At 36.7% G+C, this 21,547-nt stretch overlaps 1 protein-coding gene across 1 annotated transcript in view; it reads left to right on the forward strand.

The window, feature by feature from the left end:
- Positions 1 to 21,547, forward strand: part of LOC145691558 (pupal cuticle protein Edg-84A-like) — a gene marked incomplete in the record, with an annotated part of 63,757 nt that overhangs the window by 31,594 nt on the left and 10,616 nt on the right. Inside the window, 2 exon segments of the mRNA XM_081766964.1 lie at positions 9,812 to 9,952; positions 19,980 to 20,063. Coding sequence (XP_081623090.1) covers positions 9,812 to 9,952; positions 19,980 to 20,063 — 225 coding nt within the window.

Consider the following 21,547-nt stretch of genomic DNA (forward strand, 5'->3'; position numbering starts at 1 on the left):
GTCATAGCGTTAAGAAATACAAGTTTTATTCACTATTTGGTATTCTATCTTAGATGTTACATGTTAACATTTATATAGAATGGGTCTGCGTCATTTATATGTATATTGAGAGATCGGATTTCGTCTGCACGTACACGGACAGAAAAGCAAATAATTGGGTGAAGTAATTTCTACATTTTGTGACTGAAATTTTGGGAGTTTCTCCGGGGGGGAATGAATTTTCTTCGGGGGGGAGATTCCCCCCGGGCTACCCCCTGAATTCAACCCTGGTTGTTCGGTGGGGGTCAATGTAGCCAATTTTGGGTAAAGTCGCTAAATAAGGGGAATTCGACCTCAACGATAGCGTAGGTTGACCATAAAATTTTCAGTTAAAAACGGGACAGGTTCTTGCAACCCTAGACTTTTAGATCTACCTTTGTTCTTATCAGTGCCTTGATATCAGATTTCCTCCTCTCTCTCTTTGTTACAGAACGGGTACTTATGAAAAAGGAAAGACACGTTGAAATTTGTTCAACACACAACCAACTGCTAAAACCTCTGCTGCCTTTCGAGCAGTACTGCGAACTATAGAGTATGTTTAATATAGGGAATTTCAGTTCAATTTTTGCCTCTTTGTTATTATTAATTATTAATACTTTTAAAAGGAGTAAAGATACTGGGTTTGTTATTTACTTCTTTCATTTACATAGAACGGGACGAATACTACTTTTTCCATCTACTGACGGGACGGCCGGGACACGCCACTAAAACGGGACTGTCCCGGTCAAAACGGGACGTATGGTCGCCCTACGATAGCGACAAAAAATATTTTTTTCCGATTGGAGACTTTTTTGGGTGATTTTTAAATGACGATTTACCTACTTACACATTTAGCGACTTTCTGCTCCAAACAAAATGTTCATCTGTAGAGAAGCATTATTAGTTCAAAACAGTTTTTACGTTCTTTTTTTCTGTTTGTTTGTTTTAATCAGCGCAACTGATGAAGAGTTTGGAAATACAGCATACTCACTGCCCCACAATCCTGCATTATGTTACCCTTGCCCTCTAACGAAGAACAACTACAAACTTGATGTCCTTTAGTTCGCAGAGTTTCCGTTGAGAGACACACGTAATACATCATTACCGATAGCAACAAGATTAGCTATAGATTGCGTGAATAAAGGCGAAGAAGATGTTTGTTATATATGTCCTTTGGGGTCTTTTAATTATTCTGCACTTTTTCTTTTACAAAAAAATGATCCCTGAATTAAAGGATTGGTTGCGCCCTATTTACAAAGATGTGAGTAGAACCAGCGGCGCAAATCTGTCTTCAACATTGGGAGGGGGGGGGGTAAGACCGTTACCATACTTTTTTTTGACGATGTCCAAAATACTTATGAAGTTGAAAAACAATGTTGTGGAGGATCAGAGTTGTTTTCAGCGTTGGGAGGCTGCAGATTTGAGGCTTATTCTGGGGGACATCTATTTTATCTCACGTTCCTTTGTAGCAATCGGACAAAAATAATCAAATTTCTCCCAAAAAACACATTTCAAATCGGATTATTGGGGAGAAGTCCCCCTCAGTTCCAAGATTGGAGGGGACATGTATCCGTCATCCCCCCCCCACGGATTTGCGCCAGTGAGTAGAACATATTGTTTAGTTTACATCTACAACTTTAAAACAATGCTTATAGACAATGAATTTCTCTATTATTTTTTATAGCGACTTTTCACCCAAAATTGGAGTCGTCATATCCCGTTTCGCAAACTTATTGCCAACATTTTGGAAACTGGTTGCGAAGAGAGCTACAATGGATGAGTCGAGTTATTTCGTCGCTTCCGCTGTGAACCTAAGTACAAGATTCCAAAGAGATTAAGAAAAAATGAAATGAAACCTTTGAGTTTTACGTCCCACAGTTATGCCGGTTAGGCTAAAGGAGACGCTGATGATAAGCAATGAATGAAAGGTGGAATGAAGAAAGTGGAAGGAAACGGGAGAACCCCGAGGAAACCCACGCACAAGGTGTTTGTCCATCACAAAGTTCATTTGACGGGGGCTGGGATCGAACCCGGGACCCCAAGTACCGGAGGTGAACGCTCTACCACTGAGCCACCGCAGCTCTTAAGAGATTAAGAGTCACAAACATAGTCACTTTCAATTTTGTAATATATATAGGTCTATATATTGCATCACTGACTAATAACTAAAATCCTTGGATTGTATATATAAAAGTCGCCCCCTGCCCGTAAAAAGCTTCATTCGAACTCGGAATCGAACAATTGCATCTGTAAAACAGTGCTGATTTGATTTTAACGTTCCTTTCAGCAGCAAGGCTGTATGAGACGTGGACCTACAGATTAACGTGGAATCCGAACCACATAAGCTCCGGCCGGGAATCGAAAAAATGAAATGAAATCTTTGAGTTTTATGTCCTACGGTTATGATGGTTAGGCTAATGGAGACGGTGATGAGTAATGAATTAAATAGTGGAATGAAGAAAGTGGGAGGAAACGGGAGAACCCCGAGAAAACCCACGCACACGGTGTTTGTCCACCACAAGGTTCACTTGGCGGGGCTGGGATCGAACCCGGGACCCCAAGCACCAGAGGTGAACCTTCTACCACTGAGCCACCGCGGCCCCCGGCCGGGAATCGAACCCGGGTGTCCCACGCCAAAGGCGTGTTCACTAACCACTTAGCCACGAGGGAGCTCATCTATAAGGCAGTGTAAGCAAACAAAAAAACGCACACTGGATGTTTGCGCAACTGAGGATCAAAACATTCTCAATGGAGTATGAGAAATAGTTAACGCCAATCAAAGTGTGCTTTTGCTTATTTATTACTTCGTTAATACTTAATTCCTTCTAGAAATAGTGAAACTATACTATGAAGAAACACTAATAAACTAATAACAATTACGTTGTATTTCTTACCACACCACGACCATTTTTACCACCCATAGAATTTGAACCTAGTACTATACTGCATTAGTCACGCCGTAACGAAAGATGAACATCTGGCACTCGTAGCTGTTGAAGCTACCTGTATATCACGCGGCCTGCGTTGGTACTCCTCAACATAAATACCTCACAGCCCAAAGCCAGGAAACATCACAGACAGAAGACAGGGGCACAAGCAGTGCCTGACACTTCACGAACTCGAAACCCGCCAAGACTCAACTCAACATGACGTTCAATTACGTTCTAGAAACCAAACCAATGCTAAGGCACAAACTTACCAACTTCCTATATGAAAACACAAGAAAAAAAATCTAACTTTTTTGGTTCCAAAGTGATGACATAACAATAATACTAAAAAGGTTTTAATTTTCAGTAACCCAAACATTAATTAACTAGGGAACATAACAAAGCAAAAATAAATAAAAATAAAAATAAATTAAATTAAAAAATAAAAATCTGACAAGTAAACTCTCCCTGACTACTTTTTTTTTTTTAAATTTCAGTGAGGCTGTAAAATATGTTAGTATCTTCGTAAAATATATATATTTCAATGTAAACAAGTTCTTTAAACAAAAGAAAGCTTTGTAGTAGAGCGCTTACCTCTGACGCGTTAGGTCCCTGGTTCGATTCCTGCTCCCGACAAATAGCCTTTTGGTGAACACTGTAGGTGTGGTTATTCTTAAGACTTTCCAGTTTCCTTACATTTTCTTGATTCCACCATTATCATGTATCTCATTGTCACCTTCTCTCTTACATTGATGTACAATCATGGGGCGTTAAACTAAAAGCAAAAAAAAAAAAAAAAAAAAAATTTTTGCAAATATCCTAGTAAAAATGAGTTTTCTAGACTACACAAGTGGCCCCGCGTAGGGTAGTCGCTAGCGCTCTCACCTTCGGTGCGAACGGTTCCGGGTTCGATCCCGGGGGAGAACTCGGTCGAAAAAGTATCAAAAGATTTTAAGTCCAGCCATCCTGAATGAGGTTTCCTTGGGTTTTCCTCATTCACAGCAGGCAAATGCCGGAGTGGTACCTAACATATAGGTCCCAGGCCGTTTTCTTCCTTCCCCAATCCTTTCTTCCCTTCCTTTCCCCGGATAGTGTACTCGCCGAGGAAAGTCATCCCTCATATGGGGTAACAAGGCCATTGATGCCGAAAGCCCAGAAATCTAAATCCTAAATCTTCACTACACAAGGAAATTTCCGCGCTGAAAACGGTTTATTAGCAATTATGTTAAGCAGTCCTGTAGTAAATCTGCACCAAGTAATAAATCGTCACATATAAAATGGAATGAATAAACACATAACATTCATTTTGCTACCTTGAAACATAATATGTTTCAAAACATTAATATTCAAAGTTTTTTCAAAATTCAGATTCACCCATTCCATTCTCCTCAATCATTTACGAGTTACAATAGTAAGAATTGTAGTCATAAACTACATTACTTACTTAGTACTATATTAAAGCAAGTTACACTAAAAGAATATATAATTAATGGGAATATTTAACTAAAGTAATAGTTAACTATTGTACTTACCCAGGCTTCCCAGGTTTCCTTCCTCTCTTCTGTTCCGTTTGTAAACAACCTCGTTTCGCAAGCAAAAGACGGTAGTTCAATGACGTCAGCCATGGCGAAAGAAAGAGTGTCTATAGGCGGTCTGGATCTTACACACAGATGGACGTATATAACGTATAGCTGAAGTATTTAACATACGTATACGTATGTAAAATACAGAAGATTGTTAGATATCAGACATCCTGCAGAGACATGATGTAATATCTAAGCGGGTAAAAGGCAGTACCTATGTAGTATATGGATAAAGTACGCTCCGTACAGATTTCCTTAGTAAACATAACGAATCCTTGTATTTGTACAATATACCGCTGTCCGGATAATGGATTTTTCTCAGTGTACACACCGCAGAACCGTATATTCCAGAACCCAACCGAATAGAAGTAGAAACCGCTATAAAGAAATTAAAGAAACACAAATCTCCGGGTGTAGATGAAATTCCAGCTGAGTTAATTTTAGCTGGAGGCGAAAAATTGTAGAACAAGATACACAAACTCATTCTCCTTATCTGGAACAAAGAAGAAATGCCGCAAGAGTGGAAAGAATCAATCATTGTTCCAATTCACAAGGAAGGCGACAAAACTGACTGTGATAATTATCGAGACATTTCTCTTGTCAACATTCTATAAAATCCTTTCAAATATTCCATCAGCAAGACTGACCCCACACGCAGATGAAATTATTGGAGATTATCACTGCGGATTTAGACGAAATCGATCAACTATCGACCAAATATTTACCATTCGCCAAATACTCAAAAAAAGTGGGAACACAATACACCGGTATATCAACTATTTATTGATTTTAGAAAGGCGTACGACTCGGTTAGGAGAGAAACATTATACAACATTCTTATAGAAGGCTACCGAGAAGGCTAATTAGAATACCGAGAAGGCTAATTAGATTAATTAAGATATGTATAAATGAATCCCAAAGTAAAGTCCGGGTAGGAAAATTTTTGTCCACGAGCTTTCACATCGAAAATGGCCTGAAAAAAGGAGATGCGTTGTCGCCATTATTATTTAATTTCGTTCTGGAATACGCTATAAGGAAAATCAAAGATAGCAACCAGGGCCTACAGTTGAACGGTATTCACCAGGTTATGGCATATGCTGATGATGTAAATTTAATAGGTGATGATAGGAGAACAATAGAAAGAAATGCAGAGATCTTATTAAACGCTTGCAGGGACATCGGTTTAGAAGTAAATGCAGAGAAAACTATATACATGGAAGTACGTCGGGACCAGAATACAGCAAATTATGGATGCGTTAAAATATTAAATAATACTTTTGATAAAGTGGATAGTTTCAAATATCTAGGATCAATATTAACTGAGGAAAATCATATCCACGGAGAAATTAAATGTCTACTAAAAGCGGGGAATTCGTGTTACTATTCGGTTTAAAATCTCTAGTCGTCGCGAATTCTGTCGAGGAATTTGAAGCTTAAAATATACAAAACGATAATCATGGCTGTTGTTCTGTATGGTTGCGAAACATGGTCGCTTACTCTGAGGGCAGAACATAGACTGAAAGTAGTTGAGAATAAGATCCTTAGACGAATATTCGGACCCAGGAGGAACGGGAATGGGGGATGGCGGAAACTTCATAACGAGGAACTATATAATTTATATGGTTTACCCAACATTGTTAGGGTCGTCAAATCCAGGAGGCTTAGGTGGGCGGGCCATGTAGCTAGAATGGAAGAAAGTAGAAACGCTTTCAAAGTCTTGACTGGAAGACCAATCGGAAAACGACCATTAGGAATACCTAGGCGCAGATGGGAGGACAATATTAAGATGGATCTCGCAGAGATTGAAATACAAAGTAGAAACTGGATGCAGTTAGCTAAGAATAGAAGTCAGTGGATAGCTTTTGTGAACGCGGCATTGAACCTCCGGGTTCCATAGGCCATAGAGTTAGTTAGTTAGTTAGTTATCAATAGCCTAGAAGATATAACCGCGATACGTTAAAGACTTCTTTTCGTTTATATTATTCTCCCGAGAGTTTATTCTGTGCTGAGACGAAATAGATCAATCACACATGTGTATCTCTCTTTCTTTCGAATTCTAAGTGTTCTCGTTTGAACGATGTAGTATTACTTTTGATTGCTGAAATCTTGTACTTGATTGTTATTCATTGCCCTCATTCAACGTCTGATAAAAAAGTCGAAGCAGTACTCCAGTTTCTTTGGGAGGCACCCTTGCTTCGCCACTGCACTAGATTCGAATGTACACTAATGGGATCTACGACTAAAAATAATGGACATTCTCTTTTACCCGACTTCGATCCGATGTTTTGTTCTCCAGTTATGGGTGTTCTTACATTTTTCCGACAAATTTTCGTGATCGAGGCGCCAAAAGGAGGCGTTTATACACCGAGGTTGGTGTGTACTTTTCATTTTACATCCGTGTCAGGAGTCACCTCGTTAGGTTTATGTTAAGTAAGTTACACCCTGTATATATACGGGGTGTAACTTAATTAAAACACAAAGTTTGTTTAATAACGTAAATAGCTAAACTGTGAAAACTTCTAAACATTCTTTAGTTCTTATAAGATTTTTTTGTCACACAAAATGAAGCTAAATATACAAATAAATCAATATAGCTATATTTTAGAAATACAATAGGCATTGATTATTCCAATACTGCTCTAAAAAACACAGGAATAATCACATGAGAAGGGCGCATTACGTAAAGGGCGCACTATACTCTTTACTGGTTCTTCACCAATAGTATGTATTCATTGTACAGAACTGTGCCATACAGAAAAATTAAACCGTTTATCTTTGAGTGGTTTTGCAAGGGCGCCTTTGCAAAGGGCGCACTGTACCCTTCATGAGTTCTTTACCAACAGTAACAGTACGTATTCATGGTACAGAACTATGCCATAGAGAAGAATAAATGAAACCGTTTATCTTTGATATGTTTTCGCAAGTGCGTCTTATGTAAAGATCGCACTGTACTTATGGGTTCTTTACCAATAATAACCGTAATAATTTATTATTAAAAAATGTACCTTTATATATAATGTTATGTTCCGGAGGGCACCGGGACATGTCCCTGTGTCCCGGTGGGCCAGCAGGGGCCTGTGCCCTACTCTGGCCAAAACTTAAAAAATCTAATTTGCTTCAGGTTTCTGTATTTGAAATAAATTTTTTACTTTTCTGTAAAACTCAAAACACGAGTCTTCGCTGCAAATCTCGAGAGGAGTTGAAAAAAAAAAACTATTGTCAATGGTATACATAAAAGTATCAGTACAGCGCATTACATTTAGGTATGTACTATTTAGATCCAAGAATTCAAGAAATTGTATTTCATTTAGTATTGTCCGAATTGTTCTAAATCACCCAGTTGAGATGGTGAACAGCGTTTCTACCTTTCCAGTGTCCTTCTGCGACATTGTTACCGTGATGGACTGAATGAGGCACGAAAGAAGAGTTGAGACTGACTGGTCTCAAAAATGTGTCCTGAAAGTGATGTTTTCCTCTGGAAAATGTATCTGTTTTGTTACAAGAGTTTAGTCTGTTCTCGTATATCGTCACGATACTTCTCCTAATCGGATCTCGAAGGCAATCCTGCTACAAGCTGCAGTGATGTGAATCTCTAATCGAAAACTTCAGGAAGCCGTAGACAAAGAGTACATGGCTATGGCAGATCAGAAAGCCAAATCTCCAAACCCTGGAGCATGATTTTCAGTTTACTGTTTAGTGACGAATATTTCGTAGTCGTCTGACTGTATATTTGCAAGGGACGCATTGATGTTGGTCATTTCACCTTCACAGCATTAGATGATTGTGCGGCTGTAATGATGCCGCAAATATTGTACAGAGAAAGCTTAATGTCATAACATTCTTCTTGGACGAATCTAGTTTCTGTATGCAGTATCATGATGCCAGCATCTATGTGTTGCGGTATCGTGCTAACATGTTCAACGACGACTGTATTTTTCGTTACCACAGCGGTCCGTAAAAAAGCACTGTTGAATGTGCGCCATTGAATTTCGTACTAGCTCACATTAGCAAGTGTTTAACCAGAAACGGTGTGAATCAGGTGTTTGGCCAGGTTGTCATCCTTTTCCTGTACTGCCAAACAAAATAATTCGCGACCGCGCAACTGCACGTTCATCTAATCTTTCTCTAACTCAACATGTCTACCCCATGATGATTCAACGCCTCATATACGAGAAACTGCCCCTAACTAAGTTAATAGAGTTCGACAATATGTCAAAAAAGCAGGTTTTGCTGTATTCCAGCAGGGATATAACGTCGCATCCTCTCCAAGTTTTGTAGTGGAACACCTCTGTAACTCTAAGCTGACTTCTCGACTTTCTGTATTGCACTTACGGCGCAATTACAACACTACATAGAACGAGGAGGATAATTATCCCATATTTGCGAATGAAGTTTTTTATTTACCATATCTCTTCTCTTTCTTAGTATTGAATTTTTAACGTTCAGTAGTGTATTAACCACATACGTATATATTTACCATAAGAAATACAACGAACATTTGCAAATATGCTACAATAATCTCGTACTTAAAATACAATGTAGCAAAACACTAGGAGTACGTTTGATATTAAAATACAAAGTTAATATCCTAAAGTTTAACAGGCCTATATTAAAATTACGGTATATTAGTAACTGTATGGTTGCGGAACATTTTCTTTTATTTTGAAGGAAGAACGGAGGCTAAAAGTATTTAAGAACAAGATCCCGAGACGAATATTTGGACCCAAGAGAAACGGAAATGAGGAATGGCGGAAACTTTATAACGACTACCTACATAATTTATACGGTTTACCAAACATTGTTAGGGTAATCAAATCTAGAAGGTTCAGGTCAGCAGGTCACATAGCCAGAATGGAAGAAAGTAGGAACGTTTTTAAAGTCTTAACTGGAACAAGAATGGGAAAACGACCATTAGGAAGATCTGGGCGCAGATGGGAGGACAATATTAAGATGGATCTCGCAGAAATAGGAATACAAAGTAGAAACTATATCCAGTGGGCTAAGAAGAGAAGTCAATGGAGAGCTTTTGTGAACGCGGCATTAAACCTTCGGGTTCTATAGGCCATAGCATTAGTTATATATTAATAAAATTTTACAATTTTTTAGCTTAATACAAACCTTAATTTTCACGTTTGATTGCGATTTACCAACTGTATTACGTCAACACAACTGTCAATGTGCCTTATAAATTTAACTTACAATGTATAGTATTATTTTTACTTTATAAACTTTTGTTTTTAGATTTATAAACTTTTGTTTTTAGATTTACTTCTTTGCTTTCAGAGAATTGCCCCGACCCGTGTGAAAGTATTACCTGCCCATCTACTGATGAAAAATGTGATGAGACGAGCTTTATGTGTCTGGAACCTCCGTGCTGTCCATTGCCTATCTGCAGAAGAGAGCCCAGCAGGCGTTTCAAATGAGGTAAGAATATTATGTTATGTAGGTATATATCAATTCAAATGTCACCAAGTTTTTCCAGTTTTTTTCACATAAGAGAGGGAATATTTGTTAAATTGCTACGCTGAATTTTTATCAAGCTGCTTGGACAGATCACTGCAACAGCTAAAAGCAATCATTATATATGTACTCTTTTACAAATAAAGCCTGTTTTCAAGAAGATTATTTTGAACTATTTCTTAAATTTGGCAAAACTACCTTTGTTTGGTATACAGATCCATTTGAAGAACAGTTATGGAAATCTATAACTATTTAGAACGTTTCATACTATCGATAGGAAATGAAATTTCAATGCATTAGAAACTACGTGCTTTCAAAATGTTCGAAATGAGTGACAGCATAATTTCCAGTAATAATTGCAAACTTGTGAACTTTTATTATGTCTATGACCAAACAAATAGCATTTTAATTTCGATTCTTTTACGGTAAAATCAAGGGCGCTCATGTTGTGGTTTCCAAGGGGGAGGGGCAAGTATAAGCGACGTTTCAAATATAGTTTCAAATTTTGTTGTATCTAATGTAAAAATTGTGTTGGGTTTTCCATATTCCCAAGTACAATTTCCTCTTAGGGGGGCGAGCACCCCACCTTGCCCCCTCTGATGGGCGCCCTTGGGTAAAATAATATTTTGTGAAATATAACAGAAATTCAGAAGAAGCATTCTTTGCGAAACTCTCAATATTGATCGATGTATCTGAAGAATAGGTTTAATATTTGTATTTAAAATCCAAAATATACTTTGGCTACTAAATATCTTTGATATTACAGTAATTACTTAATTTCACAATGAATGAAATTCTGAATTTAATGTTACTTATTATTAATTAACGTATTAAACACACACACACACACACACACACACATATATATATATATATATATATATATATATATATATATATAACAACTAGATACGAATACACAAAAAGATACGCTAGCGATACAAGTAGTCCATGGAGAAATGATCCCGACAAATTCCTTCAGATTGGAAGCATTTCAAATGTCAATGGAATAAAAAACGCCACTGGTAGTGATCAGCCTTTGAAAAAGTCTCTTCTAATTCGTTATGTTAAGTTCGAACCCTTAAGTCGCTATTCTAGAACTGTTTCGAATTCAAAAATGTTATTGTTTACCCTCGTTTTTAATATTCCCGCGGAAACAGCAGTTTGTGTCTCTTTACCCTTTTCATTTTCATACCTTCATTCTCACCGTCGTGATTAATCCGACTGCATAAAAAAATCGGTCCGACTGCATAAAAAAATCGGGATTAACTAACCAAACTCATTAGCATCGAAACGCCGAACACGTATCTCAGACTTTGACCATCTGTAATTTTGAAAATGCTCCTGCGTTTATAAGCTATTAATAGGCACCTTGCAGACCCTATATCACACCATTATAAACAAATTATATATAATATTTTCTTAAAAGTAATAAGTAAAAACTTGATATTATTCTTATGGAAACGTTTGGGTTGTAATCGGAGCGAGTAGGAAACTTTTAGCAAATTTATTTCTTTGCAAACCGACAACAATATCAATTTAATAGAGTACCAATACTTTTACATCATTTACTCTTTTCCAATACATTTTCTTTCTGTCTACCACATGATATGTGAAGAACTTTCTGACATCACAGGTATTCCATCTGTATCAGTATACCAAATGCTGACAAGTGGTTTACAGAAGAGAAAAATTTCTGCAGGATGGGTCTCCTCTTCTTGACTCTTCAACAGAAGCAGATACGTCTGGACAATGCAACAGCGCTGAAACAAAGATTCGACGTTTAAGGTGAGGACTGTCTGAGTCACATTATTGCTGTTGATGAAACGTGGATCAGATACTTTGAGCCGGAGTTGAAATCAAATCCGATGAGTGGAGAGCTCCGTCTTCTCCAAGGCCAAAAAGTGTCGCCGATCTCAATCAAAGGTTAAGAAAACCATGATTTTTGCTTGCAGTCACCAAGGCATTATCATAACAGACAGACTTCCATGCGGCAGTGGGGAAGAAGTGAATTCCTGCTGAAACTGCGTAGGAAAGTGCTTAAAAGCCGACCGCAGGTGCTCAGGACAGGTCCACTAATTCTCCACAACAACGCTCGCCCACACACACCTAATGCTGTGCGTGAGAAACTTTGCAAATAATTTTGAAAATGTTACCTCATGCTCCTTACAGTCTGGACATGGATGCAACACATTATGACCTGTTCCCAAAGTTGAAACAATATTCCATGCCTGGAAGTCGGTTTCCACGTCTGGGAAAGCTTTCTGCAGCTGTTATCCGAATCATTCGACAACATCACAAAGATGGTGTCCTTGATAGAATATAGAAGCTACCCGGACGTTGGGATTCCTTAATTGCTAAGCAGGGAGATTATATTGAAAGGCTGTAAAGAGATCCTCTCCAAACAATAAATATACGTCACAAAAAAATAGTGTGCATTATTTATGAAATGGCCCTTGTAAAAAAAAGAAAAGAAAGAGGAGAGAACCATGTTTGTTAGAATTACGTTAATAACCTTAAAAAATATTCTTTATGTGTATCACGACGTTTCGTCTTCATGATACGTCAGGCCCATCAGTCACTAAGTCACTCTGGGTCATCGTCTGTTTGGGTCAGAGCAGGTCACTTGGGGACAAGGTTTTGTCAGAGTTTCACTCCAGATTACCGTCTCTGATGTGTCATGGCCTGACTGCTTCCAGGTCTTCCGAATCATGAGTTTCGTAATGCGTTCCATCACACCCTCCTTGTATTTTCGTAAACATTCGTGAAAAAGTTTGTGATAACTTAAGGATTTATCGTTTATGAACTGTTCACATATTAGGGGACTGTGTTTTCTCTTTGGCATAACAAACTCACATTTGATTTTTGGTTGGGGGTGTGTGCTATGTTAAACTGTTAAGTCTACATTTTTCAGGACGTTCTGTAGAATGACAAATTTCCAATAGCTAGATCAAATGGGTCATGATTAAGAAATAACGTCACATCTCGAATCGAACATGCGAATATTCGAACTCGAATAATAAAAAAAATTGAAATATTTCAGTTTGAAGTGAATGATCGATGATGGAATGAGAATGTGGGAGGAAATAGGAGAACCCCGAGTAAACACACAGACATGATATTGTCCCCCACAAACTTAATTAGCCCGTGATCGAACCAAAGACCCCACACATCAGAGGTAAGCGCCTGGGCCACTGATAGTGATGAGCAGTGGGAATATTCCCGGTGCGAAGGAAAATAAAAATTGGGAATATTCCCGGGTTTTTCCCCTAGCATGTAAATTCCCGGGAAGGAATTTATTTCCATTTTTTAAAAATTTTATCTTCCAAATTATAAGAACCGTATGACTAATTACTTTATTTTCATTTGTTATGATTTACTTCTAGGCTTTTAATAATTTGGCGGTTAAAAAAATAAAATTCGTTGACTGTACTTTATATAACTAATCATATGATTAATTAGTTCCATTTCCATTTGCACTAAAAAGTAGCTAAGTACTAATTTACAAATGATCTAAAGGAACCAGTTTGTAAAGTAATGTACAAATTATGTACAAATAGAAATAAAGTACTATTAATACACTCCGAACACCGTTAGTAATAGAAGTCGGTCTGTCTCCTGTCTCTGACTCGAATTTCTGAAAAGGTACTTCAACTTCTCTTACATGTGAATTAATGCATGACATTTTGAGAAATAGGTAGGAAGAAAGGTCGTGTGTGGCAATGTTACGTGCTAAATTATAAAGATGAGTCAGTGTCTTGGAAATATTGTGAACATAAATATGTATGCGCAGATGTTGATAAATTGGTGAGACATGTATGTTCTGGCAGTTGCCCAATCTAATTTGTTTATAACATTTAAAAAGTTAATATGTTTATAATATCAGTAGTAGAGTGAAGTTTAGAAAATCCACTTACTTATAAATTTCAGCTGTTTAGCGGTGTAAAAATATGTGGACTTACTATACCATTTTTTCCACATATTTACTTTCATAGAACATATTGTAAGTAAATATAGATTTATGCGTACTCTCTAAATATAATAAAATATTAATTAAGTAACATAGTACCGTTCAGAATATACATTTTAAAAAATCCTCTGGAAACAATTGTAATAATATACTGTGATAAAAACGAATTTAACTTTGAAATCATAATATATTAATAGAATGCAATTTTCTTTGTGATTGTACATAAATTCCCGGAAAAAATTCCATTTTGAGAATCTTCCTGGAAATCTTCCCAGGGAATATTCCCTAAAAATGTCTTCCCGGGAATTTACCCATCACTAGCCATTGAGCCACCGCGAGAGCTCAAATAATGAGCTTTATTGTTCATGCATTTTAAAATTTTGCAATAATGTGATTTCGGCTGGTTCCGTGTCACCGATTCAGACCAAGTTACCGGGTGGGAGATGATATACTCATCAATAACCTGATGATTCAGACGAAAAACATGAACCAAGTGACCCAGATGACTCGGTGATTCTTTCCAATAAGTGTTCCAGAGTATCGTACTTTAGACAAATCTTTTTTCATGGATGTGATAAAAAAAAGTGAAGATATTTTTTGGCGTTTAAGACGCATGGAACATGACTATATCTCATTCACGCAAACAATTTTCATCTTCTGATCAATTACAAGATATAAATACGTAAAATAATTTATTCAACAATTACAGCATTTAAATAAAAATGAAAATGTTCGTGTTTGTTCTGCATTACTTGCTCCAAGTGAAACAATTCCATGCAATTAACTCGCAAAAGAAACAGATACAACCCAATAATTAATAAAGTATTCGTAAATTCTCATCTCTCTTTAAAATCAAACTTTTGACAGAAGAATTCATCATGAAGTAGGAAGTGATTGAATAAAGAATTTCAATTATGTCTGTTTATGGTATATAATAGCAGGTTCCGCTTGACTCTTCGGTGCACAAGACTCTCAGAAGCTCCATCATGAACACTGCTGTTGTTGTTGCAGTAAGTATTAAAAAGTAAAACCAGTAGAAACCATAACTTTCCTCTGGAACAGACACACATTCAACGGAATGCAAATATCGCATTATCGTTACTTTCTTTTTCATTGAAAAGTTAGCAGTAAAAAGTGAAGTTGCAACTTTATTACCACTTAAAGTATGTTTTCCTTTCATCTTCTTTTTACTTTCTTGATTTTTCTTCGTTGTATTTCCTCAAATTTATTGTTTTCTTCTTTCTCTATTTAATTTTATCCTCATCTGCTTTTCCCCTCAAGGTTGGAGTTTCTACTAAAGTCCGGTTAAATATCTCACTGCGTCTCGATACTGAAAGAGGTAATAAACTCGAAAACAGTGCTTTGTTATGTTAATTTAATTAATATTTTTATTTATTCATTCCATTCCTCTTTTCTGTAAGTTTCTTTATTACTTTTAGTTTTGCTATCTTCATTATCTCTTCAATTTTATTTTAAATTTGTCTCCGCTTTTCTTTTTCCATTTTCTTCAATTTATTGGATCAAAAGATCCAATATATTTCGGCCAAAAAGTTTCTTGTAGGCCTCATATCTGGAGCTCTATATATAGTATAGAAAAACTCAAGCTAACACTTAACTCGGTATAATGTTCTTATTCCGTAAAAAAATACGAAAACTCGATTTAGGGTCAGTTCAGAAAGTTTGTGGCCTTTTATCCAAAAACTAATTATTGCACCGGATTTCAATCTTTTAATCCATTTTTGGATCATTCCTAAAATTCTTGTCTTCAATTTATTTTAATTTTTATTTACCTTTATTTATCTTATATTTTATTTGAATCCATTTATTTTATTTTATTTATTTCATTAATGTCAATCTTGACTTATCTTCTATCTTTTGCTTGCTGTTAGATATTATTCCTTTATACTTTCCCCTCAATTTTTTAAAGTTTTCTTTTATTTACTTTAGCTTCCTTTATTATATTTATTTATATATATTACATATATCTTCCTATTTTGAATTTTTGTATCAAAAGATCCAATACATTTCTCGCAAAAATTTTCTTGTAGGTTTTATATCTGGAGAACTACATAATAGTAGCAAAAAAAAAAAAAAAAAAACTATCACTTAACTCAGTATGATGTGCTTATTCCATAGGAAATACGAAAACTCGATTTAAGGGCCGTTCAAAAATTATGTGGCCTCTGATCCAAAAACTAATTATTGTCCATGATTGCAATTTTTCGATCTGTTTTTGGTTTCCCTAAAATTATTGTTCTGTGTTCTATATTTTCTATGTTTCTCCATTTCTTCCGTTTTTTTTACTATTTCATTTTTTCGTTTCCTAATCCTCTTATTCCATCTACTTTTATTTCCGCATTCTTTTTGTTTTCTCCTTTTCGATATGATTTCCTTCTATTTCCCTACATATTTCATGCTTCAGTTTCTGCGCTACTTCTATTTTCTTTCTTTTTAGATCCATACCATTTTTTCTCGTTCCCAACAAGTATTGATTGAAAAATAATTTTATTTCCTTACTCTTATTAGAATGTTCTTTCAACACGCCAAGTGAACTTTGTGATGGACAAGCACCGTGTGCGTGGGTTTTCTCGGGGTTCTCCCGTTTCCTCCCACTTCATTCATTCCACCATTTCATTCACCTCTCATCATCACCGTCTCCTTTAGCCTAACCGGCATAACCGTGGGATGTAAAACTCAAAAATTTCATTTTTTTCAATGTTGTTTCAACAATTTTTAAGTTTATCAAAGCGTTTAAGATTTTAGTTTGTAATTTTACTTAATGAATGTGTGATGAACAACATCGTGTCCGTGAGTTTGCTAGGGGTACTTCTGCTTTCTCCTACATTCTCATCCCACAAATTCTCTTATCATCATTCACTTGTCTTAATCATAGTATCACTTAGCCTAAAGAGCATAATTGTGAGACGTTAAAAGAAGATTTCACTCCTTCTTTTTTTCTTTCTTTTCTTTTTTCTTTTTTTTTTATTTTACTTATATGCCCTTTTTCAAGATGGGCGTTCAATTCAGCATATGGTCGAAGTTGTGTGATCAAATCGTGCGAATGTTTTGATACTTAATTGGCATATGCACTGCGTTTGGTTGAAGTTAGAGGAACGAACTCCGGTAGAGAATGAAAAGGATGAGCAATAGAAGTTTCAATTTCGTCCGGTAGACATCAACAGCTGGGGAACGTGCTGCCAGCTAACAGCGAGATATGTGATTTCAACTACTTTCGTTTCAATAGTTGAAAATAAGATATGAATAGCTATCGCTAAGCTCATCGTTAAGCGAAGGTATTAATGGATTGACTCTAGTGGCGTATTTCAGAGGGGTGATTCCCGGCTTAAGTCCCCCCCCCCGAAATCTTACTTACTATAGTAAAGTATATGAAATATCTTGCAGAATTTTCACATTTTCAGGCAAAACCTCCCGAAAGTTAGCAAAGCCCCCCGAAACAAAATCGTAAATACGCCACTGATTGAGTCCATTATCCAATGTATTGCTCTTGGCAACATTGGCTATTTATTGCAAAACACGGAATTTAAAATTTTGCTTTCGTTTAAGAGTTACCAAGTGGACTAACGGACCAACGTAATACACCGTTACCCGTTGCAATGTTAACGGATTAACGCCATTAACGATCTCAGTCGAAATAATCGCTCTAGTTATCTAATACAATAAATCGGTTTCAAAAATTTTCTTTCGTTCAAGTTACGATATATACTAACGAACGGATGTAATTCACCGTTACCCGTTACGATGTTAACGGATTGACTACGTTAACGAAACTCAGCCAAAATAATCGCTCTAACTATCGTGTGGAGTAAGACATACGGACGTGGCAATATTACAATATGTTGCTACAATGCTGACTTGCATGGTCCAAGTAGAGCAAAGATTACTAATCAACAGGGGGCTGGTAGATCAAGTGGAAAATGCTCAAGCGAGAAATTATGATTCAAGATCATTCATACTCCTTTATTATCACCATTATCATCATCGGTATTCTGCCATTATTGCCTGGTCACTTCCCGAAACTGAGAATCTTCCGTGCTCCACGGTGTTCAGCTACCCTTTTCGCCTTACGATTTCTCTGTTTTGATATCGTCCATCAATTGTATTCTCCTTCGTCCCCTCCCTCTCTTTCCTTCTACCATACCCATCCCACTTAATACAGTTCATTCTTAGTCAATGTTCCAACCAGGTTAGCTTCTTCTTGTCAATAATATCTAAAACTGTTCTTTTCTCCTCATTATTTCTAATACAGTTTCATTTGTTTTCCGCTCGACCCATCTACTTTTCTCTCCACACCCACATTTCGAAAGTTTCCATTCTTTTTTAATCATTTTTGCGTAATGTTCATGATTTCCCCCCATTCTGCTTTACATATTCCACAAATCGAACGCTGCTTTAGCAATGTTACTTTGCGAAACGAATGTGAAAAGTAACATATGTCAAGATATGAAAGGTGAACCGAAGCGAGTGTGAAGAGTAACTGATGTCAGGGCATATGGACAGCTGCTTTATTGAGAATGATGATGGAGAAGGAATAAACCTGGAGATGGGGAAGATAAAAGGTACGGCTGAAGCATTATAAACTCTTGATATCCGGTAAGCGAACTGCGTTTCGGAAAAAAAAATAAGAAGCCGTCAAGATCTTATTTAAAACGATGGTCCAACCAAGAATTGCTACCACGTTATTTTTTCGTTTCTATGTTATACTATCACCGTAATTAGCTGAAATTGATAGTATCGCATCAACACAGGAAAGTACAGGTATAAAACATTGATAAGCATCAAACTTTGAAATCAAGGAACATAGTTTGAGTTAGATTGATATTAAATCATTGTGATTTTGTAAACATGAAGGCTTTTGTTGGAAATTTTTTCAACTATGATAAAACTTGGTTGCTCTTCTTAAATTTCTTGTCTCCTGTTTCCTGCAATTGAGCGTCTTGAGGAGCAGAGGGACGGAATGTCTCTGTACTATCCTGGTTTTGCTATCCTTGCTGGTAAGGGCAAGTATTTCTTTCAAGAGATGTTTTCGGGGAACTAGTGGCCCCCGGAGCTCTGAGAATACCCACCCAGAAGAGATAAGATTAATACGTACTACAACAGCAGTGGGAGATAAATGGTTTCAGAATACTAAATAAATATTTTAATATTGTTTGTTAAACAGATAAGTGTCTGTAACTGCCAACTTTAAACAGATAAGTGACAATTAAACTAGGGATGGCCGGAACCGGTTCCTGGTAGAACCGGTTTTCTGCACTGAAGCGATCCGGTTCTGTAAGATCCGGTTCCGGAAGCAGGTTTTCGGAACGGTACTTTGTGTCTGTAACTGCCAACTTTAAACAGATAAGTGAGAATTGAACTAGGAATGGCCGGAACCGGTTCCTGGTGGAACTGGTTTTCAGCTCTGAACCGATCCGGTTCTGTAAGATCCGGTTCCGGCAGCAGGTTTTCGGATCCAGATCTGGAACTGGTACCTAAGATCCGGTTCCAGAAACGGAATTTTCGGATCCAAATCGGAGGTTCCGCCGGAACTGGAACTTTGTGGCCATCCCAAAGTTGAACGTCTTGTTGCGCGTACTTCAGAAAAAGGTAAGACATGTATAGTGCTCCCAAAATGTCTTGAGCCGTGGCAAAAATGCGAACTAAAGCTCACACCATCGACATACTCATGCGTTGAGCCAATAAGGGTTCAGTTGTTGCTAAGCAAGAGAGCTTTAGCGAAAGGGAGTGGAATTCCTTCAGCCGATAGTAGCGCCTGGAACGGAAAAAGTAGGTGTCAAGTCAATGTGGTATATCTTTAATATAGGCTTTCTTAATATGTGGTTTTAGAGTATCCTCCCCCGGCTTTAAGAGTGCTCCCCGGCAAATCTTTTCTGCTAGTAAGGACCATGTTTATTCATTCTGATTTTGAATTTACTTTGACTTATTACTTAAACCTTGAGTTTAAAGTTATTTTGAATTGTAGATAGTCATGTTTTTAATATTTTTCTCTTTTGACAACCGTAGTTTGTAGTTGGTTTGGTGAGCCTGTCAGATGCTGTAGATAACTACGCCGCACCAGGTGGAGACCTTAAAGACCTTGACTTCTACGTAAGTAGTAATCCTCTCATGTTTCTACACGTAAGGGTTTACTAGTTGACAATCAAATTTTCTTTACATATAAATAAATAAATAATCTGTTCCTACAAAAACAAGAATTATTCATTATTATTGTTCACGCATACATTCTATAGTTATAAAATTAGTTCGTTTTGTAACTGTAAAATACAGAGATTTGATGCTAATTGAATCAATGATTGTAGGATATTGTTTATTGTTTATTTTTGGTAGAAAGATAATACTACTTTAGATGCATCTTGATTATTATTAAAACAAGTTACATAGAAAAAAAAGGTTACAAAATAATTAATATGGAATTATAAATTTTAACAGTTTACGCCTGTCATGGAGGAAGACCTCCATGCACGAACTTTTTATGTGTTGCTTCTTAGCATAATTAATAAAGTACTTACAGGAAAGTTTGATGGTATAGGCTGAGGTTCATACTGACAAGGATCCAAGATCGACTTACGACGCCCGTTTTGACTGATCAATTGACTGATCCAACGACTGATCCTTTGTTTACCATTTATTTAGTTTAAATACCTTTAGGGATGCGCACGAGACAAGATTTATGGCTGTCTCGTCTCGAAAATGTGCTGTAAAAGTGAAGTCTCGACTCGAAAAATGTATATTTTTGTATTGGAAGAGCCGTGTCTCGTGCGCATTTTGTCAGGAAAATCCTGTCTCGACTCGTCTCGTGCGCATCCCTAAATACACTGTTTTTGGCTTTTCACTTGTATCAGTTCCTCATTTTGTTTTTGTGTTTTAAAATTTTCACTTTCATTTTTAAATTTTACGTCCTTAAAAGTGCATTTACGGAACCTCAGCCTGTTTGTTTCCTTTATTTTTAATTTTAAAAGTTTTTAATATACATTGATGAGTTGAATTTACAATACAAGTTTATCTCAGCTTTTTCGAAAAACCCTGAAGTATGTAATTTTGTTTATTTCTGTCATTTAACGACTGATACATGTCTTATCTTCGCATAGTATTAAAAAATAAAGTCTGTGGACTATACCTCATTTACCAAGCGCATTTTGTACACTAATGATGGGGAAACTATGGTCTTAAGAGCGTGTCATACTTCAAATAACAAAAAATTTACCATTTTTCTTTTGCTTGTTTATTCGTAAGTGAAATGAGATAATGAAATACAACTTACCACAATTATAGATAATGTTATTCTAGAACAGAAAATGTAAACCTGAAAAATTTTTAGTGTGGCCATCCATAGAAATTATAGTAGTAGTAGAAAATGGATCGATCTGGAACAGCGTTTAACAACTCACAAGCCCCTGGGAAAATGACCACCGTGCACCGTGAGCCCACGGTCTTTTACGACCTCCATTTTAGGGGTGAATTTATTCCCTTTTATGACCACTTTTTAGGGGATGTACTCGTTCTCTTTTATGAGCACATTTTTAAGGGTGTACTCGTTCCCTTTTATGAGCACTTTTCCAACCTCTACGAAC

Source organism: Thermobia domestica, chromosome 8, assembly GCF_964235325.1.
Source record: "Thermobia domestica chromosome 8, izTheDome1.hap1.1, whole genome shotgun sequence".
In the NCBI taxonomy this organism is placed as follows: Eukaryota; Metazoa; Arthropoda; class Insecta; order Zygentoma; family Lepismatidae; genus Thermobia; species Thermobia domestica.